The following is a 20,782-nucleotide window of genomic DNA, read 5'->3' as shown; positions in this document are numbered from 1 at the left end:
AAAAGACCAAGGGGAGTCAATTTAAAAAAGTATATAGAAAATAAACGAATAAGAAAACAAATATATAACATGCACACCTCTATAGGAATACGTAAGATACAATGAAATTACATGCGGAGTTCAAACAAGACGGTATAAATGACTTTTCATATATACTGAAAGGACTTAAAGAATTTTGTTCTTTTTCAATTGAAACTTCTTTTTTGTGTTTTAAGTTTTCGGAAAAACATTTATTAATTTTTGGCAATGAAAAGAGGCATGTAGAAATATTGATAAAAATTAGTATGAATGATTTATTTTATGAAAATTATATTTTAAAAAGCAATTCGAACAATGAAATAATTATACTGGTATATATATATCAAATATATGATATTTTTAAGAATATATCTAAAAATACAAAAATTACAATTGATTTATTTGAAAAAAATGGAATATGCATATTATTATTTAAACATCATTGTAATGTTACAGATGCTTTTAAAAAATATGAATGTGGAGTAGAAATTATTAATCCATCATTAACTAAATTTCCAGATATAAAAATGCATAAAAATTCTATATATATTAATTGCAAATTAAAAAAATGTTGTAAAATTTTAAATACCTATTCCAAGTTTTATTCAGATAGAATTGAATTAATATTCGAAATAGTAAATAAAAAATGTGATATTATTTTTCTTATGGATTCGATAACTACAAAAAATGTAACTACATTAAAAAATAATTACGTTTTAAAAAATGTAATAGACACCAAAAAAAAAAAAAATATATGTAAAACATATAAAAATAATGATAATTCCGATTTGAAAAAAGTAGTATATATTAAAACATTAACAAAAGCATTAAATATTCTTAATGAATGTCGAAATAATAAAGATGATATTGGCATATTTAAATTTATTGTACCCGATAATAAATGTTGGTTTGCACTTAAATTGGGGCAATTTGAATCCTCAGGAAATTGGACTGTCCTCATAATCATTACTGATCTTAATTTTAATCAATAAATCTATGTATATTCACATGCATATACATTATTAAGATAAAAATAAAAATTCCGTTTTGCACCAGGTTTTAATTTCATTTTATTTCTCCAATTTTTTCCTTATTTATTTTACCTTTTAATTAATATTTCATAGAACAATTTCAACGTTTTATTTTGCTTTTTTAAATATGCAACATATCATATATTTACATTATATACATACCCATGCATATATATACATTTACACACTGATACTCCCCTTTTACATTATTTAAACACACCTATTAAATACCATATATCACATCTTTTATTTTTCGTGTTTTTTTAATTTAATCGTCATTTCATTCATCTTATTAACAATTTTAAGGATATTTCCAAATTAATTATTAATATGTGTATCATATAGTACCAAAACAGGGGAAGAAAACAGAAACAAAAAGTTCGAAAAAATTTCAATAAATATTTATTTGCAAACATTCAAATTAATAATATATATTTTTTTCTTAATACAGCATATTGAATTCAAATGAAGATGCAAATACATTATTTGTATTTTTAATAAAAATTATTAATTAGAGGGTATAGCAATAAAAATAACAAGAAATATATAGACATCAAACAGATCCTTTAATTATAACGAAAAATATAAATATCATTGAAAAAAAAGAATACATAAACAACGCTTTAAAAAATGAAATTTGATATTCAGGGATATTTAATGAACTGCAATATATGGAATAGTCATATATGGCATGAAATAATGATGATAAAAACAATGACCTCAATATCGATAATATGTTTTGCATTATTCCTGAAAAACACAAAGAATTGTGATAAAACTTAAGTTATCTCCATTGTTATTTATTTTATTAATACTTAAATAATAAATATGTAAAGTGATGTATATAGACATATGCATTCTTAGAAATTTGCTCAATATATATTTACAGTTCCTTTTTTTATACATACCTTTTCTATTTTCATTATTTCGATTGTTTATAATGTTGTAGGATGATATTCCTGAACAGGACATATGTAATAAGACACAAATTATATTTCTGTGTAAAAATAGTAAAATAATAAATATTATATTAGTAACATTTTAAGTGAAAACAGTTGGTACTATTGATGGTTTATGGTTACCTTAATATTATAATTGTCAAAAAATTATGTTCTGATGTTAATGTAAAATAAATTAGGTTTTCTGTGCTCGAAAATCTATTAACCAATAAACAATATAAAAGACCATATATCGAATTTAAATGTAAAATAAATATTCACACAAATATATAATAATTGAATATAAACATACAACACTAACAACAAATATGAAAAATATAATTAAATAATATAAATAAGCATTTAATTTATAATTATATAAAAATATAACCCTGCTGAAGAACACAAGGAAAAAAATATATATTCGAATTTATCATCTACATAAATATATTTAAACTTATTAAATTTGTTATTATGTTCATTGTTTTCATATGTTATATCATTCTTAAAATTGTGATTTTCAATAATAGGCAATTCTATGTATTCATTTACTATTGAATTAGAATTAATAAAAAATATTGGACAAATTTTTGAAAATTCTTCTACATATGCTACCCCAAAAAAAAAGTCTGTAAAAAAATCCATGACAATGTACACATATATGTGTGACGAATCTATATTAATGGAAATATTGTTACTCTCCTTGCAACCACATATCTTCACACGATATACGTATGTATAGTTATACGCTATACAAATTATAATATTAAAACTAATAAATAGTATATATACACATACAAAAATAGGAAAGCCACAATTTATGTATTAATAATTTTAATAATTTTTTTTATACATAATAGCATCACTATTGAACAGGCAAAAGAATATGATTCCTTAACATTTTTTAAAAAACATGTATGACAAAAATAAAAACATAGAAGTGAGAAAATATATTCTAAAAATCCTGCAAAAATAATCGATGATATAGCTCCATATAATACCATTTCAACAATGTGTGAAAATTTTATTCGTTTCTTTATTTTCTTCTTGAATCTATAATTGAAAACACAGAAAATGAAAATAGAGACAACTTATAGTAAAAATATATTTGTAATTATAAAATATGATTATACTAATAAATGCAATAAATTGAAAAAAAAATATATATTCTAACAGATAAAGATAAACGAAACTAGGGCAAAAAGAAAAAAGCAAATAAAATATTCCTTTTCTCCCGTTTGTTATACAAGAAAAACCTATATTAAAAATTTGGAAATAAAATAAATAGATGAGAACTGTAATATCATGAATGCATATCGATTATACTATATATATGTGCTTATATTAAATACCAATCAGCAATGCCACAGAAAAAAAAGAATACAATAACCGAATATATATTCCAAAGGAATTTCTTTCTACATTTTTTGGGTTTTGCTCACAGCTGCCATCGATCTGCATGTATATTATAATATATATATCAATATATAGTACATAAAATATGAAAATTAGTAAAAAATATATTATTCATTCTCATATGTGAATAGAAAATATATAAAGACAGAAAAAAATCAATATATATGAAATTGTCTATATAAAACATTGTTTATTATGAAAAACTGAATATTGTTTATTTTGAACTGCCTATGCCAGCTAATTACATTTGTTAAATATTAAATTGTATAGACATGTCATAAGCAATTGAAAAGAAGGCAATGAATTATAAATATTGTTGTCTTTTATCAATAGGTGTATGCATTCATACATACAAACATACCAATTCTTTATAAAACATTTTAGTATACTTATAGTATATGCCCTTTAAAGGATATTTTAATTATATTACTCAGGAAAATAAAATGAATAAGGTAAATGTAAAATTATATAAGAACGAAAAGAGATATTTCTATTCATTTTTTTTCATAATACCATAATAATAATTTATGAAAACTTAAACAAATAAAAATATACTGATTTACATGTGAATATACATATTTTCATAATTATCCTTATATTATATGGATATGTACGTTATTAGTTAAAATAATTGTACCTACCAAAAGCCAACATTAATAACAATGTATTTTTTTTTACGTTCCAATTTAATTCGTTAATTTTAAGTATATGTTATACACTAAAGAAAATGTGTTTTTACTTAATTATAATCACACATATAGCGAAGGAAAGAAACAAAATAGTACTTATATATACATACTTCATTTTAACAATGCTTATGAATTTTGATATTTATAGTTTTCATTTTTTTAATAATATATCTTTTACAAATTGTAAGCTTTTAAAGTTTTAACTCGAAAATAGCATATTATGATTTTTTTTATTTTAATTTGTTTGTGAAAAAAAATAATGTATAAAGTTTAACAGAAAATCGAATTAAAGAATAGTCTATATGTATAAATAGTTTAGTTTAATGTGAAGAATATAATAAAACAAAAAAATACATGATAAGAGATATCATAAGGAATAATAAGTAGGATAAAGGAAAAATTGGTATAAACAAATATCTATAATAGCATAAAATTAGATTAACTAACCATTACGAATTATTTAACTAAAGTGAACCTGAGTATACCACCTATTATATTATTATTATTATTAATAAGACCAAAAGTTTACCACTATTTCTTACTTTTAATATAAATAAATTGTTATAATTGAAATAATGTATGAACAATTTAATAATTATTTATAAAACATAAACAAAAGAGAACCCCAATATACTACCATTAACAAAGTTAAATAAATTATTCACAAAAAAATAAAACAGTAATAATAATACATAAAATATCCCTTTCATTATTAAAAAAATTGTAACACTCTATTTTATAACCCATTCATCATAAACAATTATAATATAATTATTGGGTCTTTATGAAAAGTTTATAAATCATCATCATATAATTATTTTCGTAGAAGTTATCATAATATAAGGCATCTACCTAATAAAAATAGGTAAACATATATAATATTAGAAAAATTCAATTAAATCCCAAAAATATAAAAAAATAATACAATTTTTAGATAACCATTCAGATCATAAAATAAACAAATAAAATTGCTCATAAATAAAACTAATAAACTGCCAAATCTATACATACAATTATATACATAAGAAAAATATAAAATAAATGATATAGCCAAATAAAAAAATAGCCATAATAAAAAATATAGTAAAATAAATATATGCATATAATAAAAAAGTAAATAATAAAAATATAGTTGTAATATAATACTTTATGAATACATTTTCATAAATGCATAACTGGGTTATTAAAAAATTTTAAATAATGAACATTAATAAATCAATTTTTTTTTTAATTATATATTTATTATAAAATGCATGATAATATATGCATATATAATTTGTATTGTAAGCACAAAAACATATTATATAATTATATAATAGCTATAGTTTATTATCATGTGAGAAAAATGTTCATTTATACGTATTTATATAAATAATGCAATACTCCAAAGAGATTTTTTTTTAATTATAGCAATATATAAAAAAAAAGTTCTTAATGCTTATTTTTTATTTTGTATCCCAATTATTTATTTTATATTATTATAATATATATATATATATAATATATTTTGTTAAATATTTAATAATAATTTTATTTATATTACTATTTTTTTTAATATTTGACATATTTATTAGTTTTAAGAACTAAATTTCTAGATCAATACCCATTTTCATTTTTTATTAATATAAAAAAAATTGAAGAGAAAATATATGATGATATAATTTTCATAAATAATTAAGTTATATTTTTATAGCATTAGTTCCATATCAATAAAATTCATGTTAATGGAGAAATGCAAGTTATGAAGATATACTAACATATCAAAACTATTATAAATATATATATATATTTTTTTAATTTAACTAAACATACTTTTAATAAAAAAATGGGGATTATTTTCAAATTAAACAAAAATGCCTACTCCAATTGTAAATCTTATTCATATAAGAGGGGAGGGCACTCTCTATTCGAGAAATTATGCGAACCGTATTGGAATTTTTGCGTTAAACTAATTCCAAAGGTAAGCATAATATATATATTAATTATTTTGTATATTATATGCTCTGTATTATATTTTTTTATCTGCACATACTTCATATGTCTCTATTATAATTGTTTTGTAGTTTGTTAAAAGACTGTTTTCATGCATACATTATATAATTTTTGTTGCCTTTTTTACAGTCCGTAACGGCCAATCTATTGACATTACTAGGATTTATATGTTCAACGTTGGCATTCTTTCTCATGTATATGTTTGACATAAACAATAAGAAGTATGATCACATATATATATATATGGGGATCTTATTATTTTTATATTCAGTAAGTTTTTTTCAAATTGTTTTATTAATTTTTATCTTATATTTATTTGATATATAATATGTATATTCATTTTGTATCAATTTTTTCTATTATAGACCTTGGATTCCATTGACGGAAAACAAGCAAGAAGAACAAACACAAGTTCTGCATTAGGGCAACTTTTTGATCATGGATGTGACGCAATTACTTCAGTACGTTTTTTTTAAATCAAATATTCATATTTTATTTATTCTATAATTTCTATCGTACATTTTATATTCACTTTTTCTATTCCTTTCTATTTTACAGGTTTTATTTATTATAGTTGGTGTTAAATCTATGGGTTTGACCAATGGATGTGCATTATTTTGGGTAATTTTGAAATTTAGAGAATTATATAAAATAATTAAAAAATAATTTTTTCGATTGACAAAAATATATCTCGATGACTCTAAATATCTTCCTTTTATAGATTATTGGATATATTCAATTATTAACTTACATTGTATCGGTAAGAATGAGCTATAAGCATTTGCATATATTTTAATTTTTCGCTTTCTATATATATAATATATGCCTGCGCATAAGCATTTTTGATATTTATAATAAACGTTTCATTTTTTTCAGTGGTTAGAACATTATACAAAAACATTCAACACAGCCAATGGACCTTTTGGAGTAACTGAAATTACTTTTTTTGTAAGTGGAATAAATATAAAAAAATTAAATAAAACGAATAAAAAGATACAGAAAATATGGAACATTATTTATTAAAATGTTTGTCCATATGCTATTTTTATTTTAGGGAATAGCATTATGTGTTTTTAGAGGATTAAAAGGACCAGGAATATATCAGAAATTAACCTTTAAAAACATAATTCCAGCCAAGATACAGTAAGCATATTAAAATATAAAAAATAAATAAAATCATATTTCTAAAAAACAATAAAATACCAATTATTTTAAAATTTTGTTTTAATTTCCAGCTCCTTTTTTGGATATTCCTTATTAAGTTTATCATTATCTACCATATTGATTGTTGTATCTTTCTTGTCGTAAGAATAAAAAAAAATTAGAAAGGATATTTCATGAAAAATATTAGCACTGATGTATCAAATTAATATAATTTATATATTACTTTTCATATCTTTTATATTATTAATTATATATAATTCAATTTATCCTTATTTTTCTAATTTTTTAGTATTGCCCCATCCATTGCTAATTTCATATATAAAGGAATTACAAACGCCAAGAAAAAGAAAAAAGAAGCATCATGTAAGATTAAAAATATATGATATTTATACATTTTAATATTAATTGAACAAATAAACATTTTTGTCATTTTCCTAATACGCATTACTATATTTTTCTATATATTTTTTTTTGCAGTACTCTTAGCATTATATGCCGGATTTATCTTATCAGAATATTATTTCTATAGAACAAGTAATTAATAAAGCATAATGCGAAAGAGCAATTATTTATGATAATAAATATTAGATATGTTTTTATAAAATTATCATCATAACTTTTAATTTTTTTTATAGCAATAACACCCCAAAATGAATTGATATGCTTCCTAATCTTAGCCATATACTCAGCCTTTTACACATTACACATGCATTTATCCACACTTTTAAAGGTAATTATGAGTTACTATTTATTCGGAATTCATTATAATAACAACAATTAATGCTTTGAGTTTCTTATTATAAATATTTTTATATTTGTACGATTTATTTATGTTTATGTCCACAAGATATAGCAATTGTAAATAAAAACATACATGTTATATATTTATGTTTGCATCATTTTTTTTTTAGATTAAAATGCCATATGTCCCAATTCCAATAATAGTCTATTACACTTTTGTGGCTCTCTTATTCGTCAAAAGAACAATGAAACCAAAATTCTTAAATGTTGCAGCACTTACTGAAAACAATATATTATATTACATTTTAGGGTTTGGATTATTTTACTTATTTGACTATTCATACACTGTAATAACAAATATTTGCAAAGAGCTTGGCATTAGTTTCTTATTTGTTAAAAGAAAAAAAAAATAAATGGCAGATAACAAGAAGAAATCCCATGATTATGCCAATTACATCCATATTCCAAATTTTTCCTATTTTATGTTTTGAACCTTTAAAAATTTTTGTAACATGCTATATATATATAATTTTTTAATTTTTACCTTTCGTATTATCTTCTTTCTTTTTTCATTACTTTTTTTTTGAAGATTCTCACAACTTTATCATTAATACAAGTTAATATGTTGTAATTAAAAAACAAAAAAAAGAAAGAAGCTCATGTTTTTACAGAAATATGTGAAATTATTTTATATTACTGTATCCTTTAAGGAAACATTGGAAACCCATTTTTTTTAATATGCATATCTGAAACTTCATGCATAGTACAAAATGTATTAAAGGCTAAAAATAATAATAAATGCTTAAAATCAGTGTTAAACACTGCAACAAAGTTTATTTGTGCTTTATGTGTTTAATAAATTTTAATGAAGTTTTTAATTTGATAATAAAAAAAAAAAATAACATTTAACGTTATTCACAATAGCATTAGATGATCACTATGTATATGTTATAACGACGGGTAAAATATACATCGCTATGTAATAGCTTAATCATATAAATTAAATGAGAAAAAATAAAAACAAGCATATATGGTATTTTTATGTAATGTGAAAATGAATATTCAAATTGTAAATAATAATATGCACAAAGGTAGGTAAATAAATATATGCAAAGTAAAATAAATTATGGTATCCTAATAAATAAATTAAAAAAAAAATAATAAATAGATGAGTAAAGAAATTTAAAGGGAATGTAAAATTCAGAAAAAAAAGTGCAAAGGGTAAAAAAATTATTAAAATAGTATTATAATAAAATAAGTTAATAAATAACAAAATATAATAAATAAACGAAATGTAGAAATGGCGTTGTAATAAGCTATGCATGTTTGTAACATTTAAAAATTCGAAATAAAAACAAAATGTGCTACAATACATATATGTACATTGCAACTAAAACGAACTATTAAAGGTAATTAAATATTTTAATTATTAACATTATTATAAATGTCAACATTTTTAATAAAGGTATATGCTTTTCTTCGTTTATAAACAGCATTACCACCACACCATAATGCTAATGATCAACTTCATTTCCATTAATAATATTGTTATTGCCTTTATCATCTACTAAATTGTTTTGATTAACATTTTCCTTAATATCACCATTGGGGTTGGTAGAATTTATTACATTGCGGTTTCCTGTATATTCGAGATCATCATTGTTTATATCATTAAAGCTAAAGGTAAAATCTGTCAAGTGCGGATCTAGAAGCACCTTTATTTTATTATATAGATCTGCTGCTGATGGTCTATCAGCGGGATTAGGTTTAGACATTTGTAACATCAAGATATACCAAGGATTTAAATGAATCTTAACATAATCAGGCACAGTATAATAATTTCGAAAATCATTTAATGTTTTATATCTTTCCATTATTGTATTAAAACGTGGGCATAACAATTCTAGTAATATTAAAGCTGCACTATAAATGTCTGCTTTTTCGTCGCATAAAGCTCCCCCTTCAGGTGCTGTATATCCAGGGGTTCCAATCATTTGCCCTTTCAATGAAATTTGACTAGTTATAGTGTTGTGGTTTATTTCTGTATATATATTATCTTTAAAGTTATCTATATTATTTAAATCATTTTCTCTTTTTTTTTCTTCTATAAATCGTACTAATCCTAGATCTCCTATTTTTAATATATAAGTATCTAAATCTACAAATATATTTTCTGGTTTTAGATCTCTATGAATAAAGCAAGTTGAATGGATATCTTTTAATCCTTTAATAAGCTGTTTAAATAAATCAAATTCCAAAGGATGGTTTGTATTTTTATCTCCATATGTAAAATATAAAGGTTTGTCACTTCTTGATGATCTATCTAGCCATCTACGTAATGTAAAGCCTTTACAAAATTCCATTTGTAATAATAAAACAATTGAAAATTCTGGACCCACATTTTTTTTCTTATAATATTTTATTTTATTAGCATTTTCCTTTTTCTCTAATTCACCATTCATCTTTAATTTGTATTTTTCCTTCTCCTGACCTTTTTCTTTCTTATTTTTTTCTTCTATTAATTTTCTATTTCTATTAATAATATCCAGACTATCCTTTTTATATTTATTACTAGGAGATTTTTCCACCCAAGTAAATGATTCACCTTTTGGTTTAACAATTGCATCAATATGATAATCAATAGAATACTTCGGATTGTTATTGGTACCCTGCGTTCCGGTTTCGTCACTTATAGTATTTCTATTTATTGTACCATTAATACTGGTACCCTGTGTATTTTTTATAGTCATTGAATTTTTATCCGATTGTTGACAAGCCAACATATTACTATCGTCATGTATGACATTGCCATTTTTGCTGATATCGCCCCCTGTATTATAAATTCCATTTTGGTTATTCAAAGATTTTCGCTCATCATTATCATTTTTTTTAGAATGACCAGATCCATTTGATTCATCATTATCCGCAAAAACAATTAAATCTCTTTCGTTTTCACTTAAATACCCATAACCAAAAGGATCATATTCTTGAAGAGTAGAACTGAAATTATTTGGATTATTTTGTTCATAAAATGTACTATATTTATTATCTTCATTTATGCCGATATTTCCTTTTTTTTTTTCTTTATATATAATTTTTTTTTTTTTTTTTTTTTTTTTTTTCTTCTTTTTATTATTTTCGATTATATATATATTATCTGATAAATTTTTATCATTTAAAAACGAATTTTTCTGATTAATATTTTTTCTTTTATTGTATGGTGTATCATTATCACTATAAAATTTTAATTTTGGAGAATTTTTTTTTGTTATTACTTTTTTATAATTTTTTAAATCAAATTTATTATTTTCACCTGAAGATACTGTGCAATCACTAGAATAATCATTATCTTTTTTATTTTTATTACAAACTTTTTTAAAAGGATCTTTATTTTTTTTAAGCGTATTTTGAATCTCTTTTGGAATTATATCCATTGGTAAAAATTGAGGTTCTTCACACCACCATGTGTAATATCTAACAACATGTTTACTGTATATATCTCTATTTGCAGCGATTTCACGAAAATATCTTCTTGAGTTAACATTATCCAATGAACTTACTTTTAAATATATAAATTTAACAGCATATGTTGGCGATCCTGGTTCAAGTCTATGTGATACTTTATACACTGATCCAAATCCCCCTTGTCCTATTAATGATATATTTTGAAAAGTTCTCGTAAATCTGCCATTTTCTAAAAAATCGGCTAATGGGGCATCATAAGGAATATGTGATGTTTGAATGATTGATAGATTTCTTGCACTGGAACCTTTATTATTCATTTTATCATTATTAATATGATTTCCAACGTTCATGTTTCCATTAGTATTATCATTATTATTGCTTTGTGTGTTTTCTATATATTTCGAAGATTTACTCCTATTTTTTTTTTCATCTGAATATTTTTTTGCATAAGGGCTCTTATTTTCTTCATCTGCACTATTGAGATTGTATTTTTCATTATATAAATATTTAGATTTTTCCTTATTATCATTATTAAATTCGTTGTTTGAATCTGTTTTATTATTTTTCATAAGATGATCTACAAATGGATTTTTTTTCATAAACTTTTTATTAAAATTTTTTAAAAAGTTTATAAAATCACTTTTATCAAAAGCTTTTTCATTTATATTTCTTTCTTTTATAGAACTATTCTTTTTATCCTTTTCATAGTCTGTATAATTTCGTTTATTATATTTGTTCCCTAATTTATAATTACTTCTAACCCTTTTCTTTACTATAAATGATTGTTTATATGTAACATCTTGTGAAGCAGCTCTTCTTCTATGCATATAAAACAGATTGTTTCCATTCAAATCATATTTATTAGTCTCTCCTGAATTCGATTTGCTTAAATCGATATAATGCATATTTGGCAAGCTATATTTTGATTCTTGACCAGAATAATAATATGGGTATAAATTATATTTTCCATCATGAATATCATAAAAATTACTGTCACTATCTGAATCTCTTGCATGTCTAGCTAATATATCTACTAAAGTTAATTGTTCTATATCTTGCGCCTTTTTCAAACTTTTTTTCATATATTTTTCTAATTCTGTTTTATTTAAGCTTGATATACCATTTTCCTTTAATATATTTGCCAATTTTCGTTTGTTTCTTTTTAATAAAACTTTGTCAATATTTAATAATTCATCATCATATGTATCATTACTATCTTCATCATAATCCGTAATTTTTTTCTTTCTCATAATTATTTTATTATTATTTTTATTATTTGTTTGCTTTTTAAATAGTCTATAAATAAATATAAATGGAATTACAATCACTAAGGTGATTGCATAAAAAATATTCCAATACCAACTTTTTTTATGCTTTTGGGATGAAAATTCTGTCAAATCATGATTTCTTGAGCCTTCATTTGGTTTTCTTCTTCTTTTTATTAACATGCTTTCATTATTCTTTAGAAATATTCCATCAATTATTCGATTAAAATCTTTGTTAGTAAGGGGATATGTACTATTCAATATTCTATATAAATTTGATAATAATAAACAATCATCGTGATTTGTATAATTATTAAATATTTTATCCCATATATTAAGCATAGAGCAATAATCAATACATTTTTCTTTCCCTTCAAATGATAAATCGATAAATTTATTTGTATATTCACAAATATGTATAGGTTCGTCAATCGCATCCATCTCTTTGTTTATATAATCATAATCATTATATCCATAATGTTTTATATCAGTATCTCTAATATCATTATGGTTTGAAAATATATTTATATTTTTATTGTGATTTAATCCTCGTAAACATATCATAAATTTTTGTTTTGTTTTTTGATATTCATGTAATAATGTTTTCATTTGAAATATATAATTCATGGGAATTTTTTTATGCTTATCAAAAACAAATATAATACTTAATAATAAATATCTTAAATCCTTTTCGATTGATGTTATGTTAATTGATATATTATTTAACCGTTGGACAATAAAATTATTGTAGTTTTGAAAAGCGATGCTATTATTGGCATTTGTGCCATTTTCATCATAATTGAAATTCCACGGAAGATTTTTTTTATCATTATTCTTTAAATAGTCATTAGACGAAGAAAACGGCAAGAGCAGCGCATTGCTATTATTTTTTAAATTAAGAAGATTATATGAATAAGGTTTAATATTATCATATTCAGGAAACAATTTTTCATTCTGTTTTAATATTGTATCTAATGTGAATATATTAGTTTTACTTTTATATTGCAATGCAAAAACAGATGATATTTCTTTTGAAAAAATAAAAATTTTAGATTTAATATTCGAATTTAATTTATTCATATTCCTTCCCATTTTGTTATTATGTTCATCAATTTCATTCGGTATATCGTTTTTATAATTCTCCGATGCAAATTCAAGTTCATTTCTTTCGGCATCTTCTATATTTTTGGAAATGGTATTATTATAAGGCTTGTTTACTTTATTATTTTCTAGTGTTCTCAATATTAATTTATTACCATCAATATCAATTAGTGAATTAATAAATGATAAATCTTGTTTATGACTATCAGTGATAAATATAGACCCAACATCAACCCAACTTGTTATCCATTTTTGTTTCAAAGAAGTTTCGTCAACTGCTTTTATAACCCACTTAACAAGACTAATTTGTAGTTGCCTTTTTTGAGTTTTTCTTTTTTTATTTCTATTTTCTCCTTTTTTGCTATTTCTTTTCTTTTTGTTTATTCCTAAAACGCTCGAATTTATATTTAATAAATTATTGTTACTAATATTCATATACCATTTGCCCATTAAAAAATGTTTTTTATTCTTTATTTTTGTTCTTTGAATTAGTAGTTTATCTTTGTTGTTTTTATTAAATTTGTTGTTAGCAATTTCGATTTCTTCTTTTGAATGTTTGCTTAAACAGTTTTCTGTTCCACATTCATCTGTCATATTAGACACATCACCTTTGATTATTTTGTTTCCATTATTTGGTGATTGTTCTTCTATTTGTCCTTTCCCATCAATAAGGAGAAGATGATTTATGCCATTGTTATTTTCTGTTTCAATTTCATTATTATATAAATCTATGTTGTCAAGTTGCTGATTATTTTCAGCAACTTTGCCATCTATAATAGTATAATCCTTATCAAGGTCATCCTTTTCCTCATTAACATAATAATTTTTATCATTTATATCTATAGAATGATCCAAATACTTTTCTAATTTATCATGCAATACATTAGAATTTTTGTTAATGAACTTTTCGTATTTATTTGGTAATGCTTTTTGTTTTTCTTTTACCAAATCATCATAATTTTCTTCATATTTTTTTATTACGTATCCTGTATCAAAATCTAAATTAACTATGCTTGATTGTCTAGATCCAATAAATAATATATTTGGAAACAGTGTCGATTTAAAAGGAGAATTATTAACAACATCTTTAATATTTATATTTATTGGAATTGCTTCATTATTTTCATCAACATAAAATAAATCGCCACTATAATCTGAAAGTAATTTTTTCATTGCATTTTTATTTTTACTTTTTTTTTTAGATTTTTCATAATTATAATTTTTCTTCTTATAAATATCATCCTTTTCTGTAATTTGCTCATTCAAGTATGTTGGATAATTTTTTTTATAATTTGAATTGAATACATCAATAAAATTATTATATTGGAGTTTTTTCATTGCTCTTAATTTTAATTTATGATATTGTTCATAATCATTTTTTCTTAAAATATCTTTGTGCGTCATATTAATTTTTCCATTATTTTTTTTGAATGCATTATAATAATTTTCTATTTTATTTTCTTCTTCATAATTTATATAATATTGTATATTTTTTACAATTCTATATTTCCAATGATATGTTCCATCTGTTGATACTTTATATATATATCCTGATGTATCAAGTACTATTAAATCATATTTATATATTGCTTCATCATATTTATATTGACCATAAAATTGCTTATTTTGAGAATATTTTGTTAAGTTCATTTCGTTTTTATCTAAATTGTTGTATTTTTCATAGGGAAATAAAATATTATTCTTCTCTAAATTTGAATCATTGAGCCCATTGCTATATAAATTGTTATGCATATTATTCTTGTTAAAAATAATTATATTATCATCTTTTAATTGGTTATATTTCTTATTTACATTATTGAAGTCCATATTGTTTAAATTCTGATTTTTCTCTTGTTTTTTTACCTCCTCGTCTATGATCTGATCCATTTCGTTTTCATCCAGCATATATTTCTCATTGCCATTATTATATTCCCTAAGGTCACTATATACACCGAAATCAACGTTATTTTCGGTAAATTGGTTTGCATAATTATTTTCTGTATGTATACGTTTATACAATTCATCATTTTCCATCTCATTTCTTCCTACGATATTATTAAATGCTTTTTCGTTTTCTTCGTTTAAAATTCTTCTATATATTTTACTATTTTTTTGTATGTGTTGAAAATGATTACCATACGAAGAATTAAAATTCCAACATGAAATTTCATTTTCTAAGGTTTCAAATTTGTTTTTTTCACAATTTTTCCAATTATACATATTTTTATCATTATAAAGACTTAAAAAATCATTATTACTATTTATGGAGTTATTTATTAGATTGCAATATTCACAAGAAGTGTTATTATAATTAGTTAATAACTGTTTATACATGTCTGAAAAACTTATATTCTCCATTTTACTATAATATATTATTTTATGAATTATATTATGAAAACAAGATAAACACAATTTTGATTTATTACGAAAGTCTTTATCTTTATGTAATATTTCTTTACACTTGTCAGGATTTAATTTATAACTTTCGATTGTATTTTTCATATCAATATAATTATTTATATTTGATATTGCTTCTATATTTCGAATTTTTTCAAGAATGTTTTTTATGTTATATAAAATATTTTTGTTAGATTCGTTTGGAACCATATAATTTCTTTCGATATTATTTTCTATTTGAATAATCTTTTTAAATTCTTCTTCAATAGGAAATAATATACTTTTATTTGTTTTATCATATTCTTTTATATTATACTTATTTTCTATGTTTTTGTCTACTATATTTTTTTCTATTTTTTCATCACATTTACTATTACTATTATTATTATTACAATAATTATAACTGTTATAAAAAATATCATTTGCGCCTTTACAGTTTATATCCTCTTCCATTTCTATATCATATTGTTTTTCATATTTATTTTTATATTTTATAAAGTTTAAATTATTTATTATAATATAGTTACTAGCATATTCATTGTTATTATAATAAGACCATTTTATAGGATTAAAGCTTTGAATGTGTTTTGGTAAACTATTAATAATATAATTTTCAATATTTTGTGAAAAATACTTTCTTTGTGTATATTGTAAAAAAAAGGCATTCTTTAAATAACAAATGGTTTTTAAATGATATATTATATTAAAATAAATATATTTTGATTTATTTAATACCCATTTAATTTGTTTTAAAATATATGATTTAGCGTATTCATAAAATCTATGTAACTTTATTCTACACTTATTTCTTTTCTCTTTGCCTTTATTTATTCTTCCTACAAATTTATAATACTCTTTCACATTATTTCTTCTATGATTATTGATATTCCCAAACCTTCTAAATATTTTACTATTTTTTATACGATTTAGGAAACATATTTTTCCTTCTACTAATATATGTGAAGCAACGAAGCTAACTATACATTTATTAAATATTATATGTAAAAGTATAATACATTTATTATCTTCATTAAGACAAATATTTATTCCCTTATTATACATATTAGTGGCTTTTCTTATGTTTATCCTTCTCACAAATATAAGGTAAATATTTCCATGTAAAAACCAAAAAATTATATATACAAATATGGTAAATGCATATATGTTTTGAAGGTGTAGGAAAATTTAAAATTAACTGTCTTCAAAAACAAATCGCCCTTTTTTATATTATCATTCAATTACCCACATATAATTACCAATTTTGCTGAATTAAGTGTGATAATATTAATTATTGCCCGACCTTCTTGATTATATATTTAGTAATATTACAAGTATTGTATTTTTTACATCAAATAATTTTATTCACATAATATTTTTAGCAATTAATAAATATGTTATATTTACCCTAGTTCCCTTGTTTGATTTTTTTATATATTTCAATTATTCTCTAATCTATAATTATTAATAATTATTTATAAATACCTTCCAATTGTAAAGTAATATTTATAGCGGATTTGTATAAAACGAGATTTTATAGTTGAATATATATTTTTTATTTCATTTCCGCATGATAATATATTAATTTGCTAAAAAATTATTTAGCTTTCTATTAAAATTCTTATTATTATCATCATCATCACATAATCATTTTGGATGAAAAAATGTATATGCTTCTCTAACACAACATAGGTGGTATAGCAGAAACAAATTGATATTATATAATAATAATTATCAATTTTTAACTTAAATATATTGGTTTGTAAAGGATCTAATAATGCTTTATATACAAATATATTATATATATTATAAAACAATATAAAAATTCATACAAAAATATTTAGCAATGTAAATCTTATGCAAAATATTAAAAAAAAAATGAACAATTTATTTCCACATTACAATAATTAAATTACGAAATAAACATTATTTATTCATATACAAATGAATGTATGCACAAATATATATATATATATAATATACCTTTTTTCTTACTCCTTTATATTTATTTTTCCGTATCTTTATAATAAACCCTTTATATTTTTTGGAAATTTTTATTATTTGTTATTTATTATTGTTTCTTTTTTTTAATTAAATGGCAAATAATCTATTTAAGTTATTTGTATTAAATTATCCTTACAATAAAATTTCACTAAAGTTGCATTTAGTAACAAGCTCTCTCCATGTGCATTATTGTATATTTACTTATTGAGACAAATAAAAATGGATGAAATGTTATTACATATGCATTACAGCTGAAAGTATATATTAATATATTTTTTTGATGAAAACTTATAATAAATATTCGAAGAAAGCAAAACTGCATAAATATATACAAAGATTTTTTTTTAAATATTTAAAAAAAAATTTGATGCTGCATTGCACCCCATAATATTTATACAAATTATACCACATAATACTGTTGTATGACATAATATATTATATACATAGGACATTATATTGCATATAAATATGTAAGCTTTATATGCATATAGAGAGATATCGCATATAATGCTCCAAACTTAAAAAATGAAAAGACAAAACATAATGTATGAGAAGTTGTACCTACAATGTGCTACCACAAATGGTGATCTTGGTTCAAACAATTATAACCACCTTTGTTAAATAGTTTATTTTAATTTTTTATTGCATTCAACATATTATTTAAACATTTTCCTTCTCTTTTTTATTAAATTCTTTGAATGCATCATTAAACATTGAAACAAAATGTTATAAATAATATATATCTGTGCGGCAATATTTAAAAAATTATAAAGGGAACCATTCATTGTTAATCGTATATATGCCGCTTTGTATATTATAGATAATACAACAATAAATATTTATTCGCAATTAAATTCAAAGAATCTTGATTTTTTTAAACCCCACACATAATATTATTCTAATGCATCCATTTTAAAAGCATATATATATGAAATCGAAAAAATAAATTTTCTTAGACTTGATTTAATAAATTCATCATCGATTATATATAAAGAAATCGATGTAGCTTATTGAAAATAAGAAAACCGCATATTAAGAAATTCCTCCATATTATATGTACATATATTAAAGAATAATATATGTTAACAATAATTTTATTTAGATTCATTTAAAGGAAAAATAATTCAAAGACTTATGAAAAATTATTATAATTTTAATCATAATATTCATTTTTACTTAACCCTCTCTTAGTGAGATATTTATATATTAATGTAATATATACATTATATTACTTGCAGGATATTGCAAATGATTTTTTATGGTGTAAAAGGTAAAATTATATTATTCATTAAAAAAGAACATTATCTAGAATGTAAACACTACATGCTCAAAAATATAATCTGCAACACTGTCCTCGTAATGCAGAAATAAAGCACATATTTTTATACTATTGTTAAATATTTATATAAATTTCTACATAAAAATACATATAGAAATGCTCTTTAAAATTAAAAAAATAAATAAAAGTATTAAATATGATTTTTTTTCCTGTAATTAGCTTCTAAAATAAAATGTTACTATAAAAGTATCAAATAAACTTGAAATAAGGGCATGCTGGCATTTGCATAATTTATAACACAAAATAAAAGATTAAATTTTGATATTTTACATGATACTTTTTTGTGACTTTCACTTATTTGATAAATTTAATAACCAAGCAAAAAACATCCACCACATATTTCAGACAAAATATTACACAATAATTTTAAATTATACTTGATAAAATTATGTTTTATCAATTAAAAAGGACATGAAATTATATATAATAATTGTTTAAAAATAAAAATTGTATACTATTAAACTAGAAACGTGCTAATTAATACATAGAGTAATGATACTTTTACATAAATTAGACACACATATATAATTATATATGTATATATATGCATATCATAAATTTGTTTTTTTTTCATTATTTTTGTTGGTATTATAAATTCCATAAAAAATACTTATATTTCAAATATGGTAGCAATTTTAAATTTCCTTAAAAAATATCACAAAAAATAAAATAAATATTATTGGGCATGTGCATTTTTGTTAATGGTTCATAAAAAAACATTTGTTCACAAGTTCATCCAAATAATACAAGTTAGATTGCAGATGATCAAAAAAATCCCCATTCTACCAATTTAATTTTATAATGTAATAAAGAGCTAATATACCACACAAAAATATATGCACATATATATATATTTTATCATTTAAAAATACAAGTTCCTTTTTACTTTGCAACTTTATTTTATTTCATTTTATCACTATTTTTTTTTAATTAAAGGCCAGAATTTTTATAAACATTAATATATTTTGGCTAGTTATATTTATATAATTAAAAAAAACGCCGTCCAATTATGTTTTGTTGTATTTCGTTCATAAAAAATGTCTAAAAAATATATTCATTAATTTGGACAACTGTATTTTATAGGACATAAAATATATTATTTTTTAATTATATATATTTTTTATGTTGTATTTTGTTTTGTCTTTTTCATAAAAATTATCCCATGTTATGCATTATATATAATATATATATTTCTTTAATGCATGCCATTTATATAATAAAAAGT

General features: G+C 21.6%; 4 protein-coding genes across 4 annotated transcripts; 2 read left to right on the top strand and 2 right to left on the bottom strand.

Annotated features, from left to right (window-relative positions):
- Positions 1-101: 101 nt before the first annotated feature.
- On the top strand, positions 102-1,010 carry PBANKA_1127200 (conserved Plasmodium protein, unknown function; the record flags this gene model as incomplete). Its single annotated transcript, XM_034565820.1, has 1 exon — positions 102-1,010. The coding sequence occupies one exon, from the start codon at positions 102-104 to the stop codon at positions 1,008-1,010; it is 909 nt and encodes a 302-aa protein (XP_034422479.1).
- Positions 1,011-1,602: 592 nt separating this feature from the next.
- On the bottom strand, positions 1,603-3,782 carry PBANKA_1127100 (protease, putative; the record flags this gene model as incomplete). The annotated part of the gene is made up of 8 exons (XM_034565819.1): positions 1,603-1,799; positions 1,958-2,046; positions 2,132-2,206; positions 2,379-2,616; positions 2,841-3,040; positions 3,162-3,243; positions 3,340-3,442; positions 3,765-3,782. 8 exons carry the CDS (start codon positions 3,780-3,782, stop codon positions 1,603-1,605), a joined length of 1,002 nt encoding a protein of 333 aa, XP_034422478.1.
- A 2,135-nt stretch (positions 3,783-5,917) lies between these two features.
- PBANKA_1127000 (choline/ethanolaminephosphotransferase) lies at positions 5,918-8,402 on the top strand (the record flags this gene model as incomplete). The annotated part of the gene is made up of 12 exons (XM_034565817.1): positions 5,918-6,052; positions 6,214-6,354; positions 6,450-6,545; positions 6,643-6,705; positions 6,806-6,844; positions 6,961-7,032; positions 7,139-7,227; positions 7,320-7,388; positions 7,538-7,611; positions 7,726-7,782; positions 7,884-7,978; positions 8,160-8,402. The coding sequence occupies 12 exons, from the start codon at positions 5,918-5,920 to the stop codon at positions 8,400-8,402; spliced, it is 1,173 nt and encodes a 390-aa protein (XP_034422477.1).
- Positions 8,403-9,503: 1,101 nt separating this feature from the next.
- Positions 9,504-17,279, bottom strand: PBANKA_1126900 (eukaryotic translation initiation factor 2-alpha kinase; the record flags this gene model as incomplete). The annotated part of the gene is made up of 1 exon (XM_034565816.1): positions 9,504-17,279. One exon carries the CDS (start codon positions 17,277-17,279, stop codon positions 9,504-9,506), a length of 7,776 nt encoding a protein of 2,591 aa, XP_034422476.1.
- Between the last annotated feature and the right edge of the window lie 3,503 nt (positions 17,280-20,782).

The sequence above is a fragment of the Plasmodium berghei genome, assembly GCF_900002375.2.
Source record: "Plasmodium berghei ANKA genome assembly, chromosome: 11".
NCBI lineage: Eukaryota > Apicomplexa > Aconoidasida > Haemosporida > Plasmodiidae > Plasmodium > Plasmodium berghei.
Note: the sequence above shows the minus strand (reverse complement) of the source record. Positions and strands in the feature narration are given on the sequence as shown.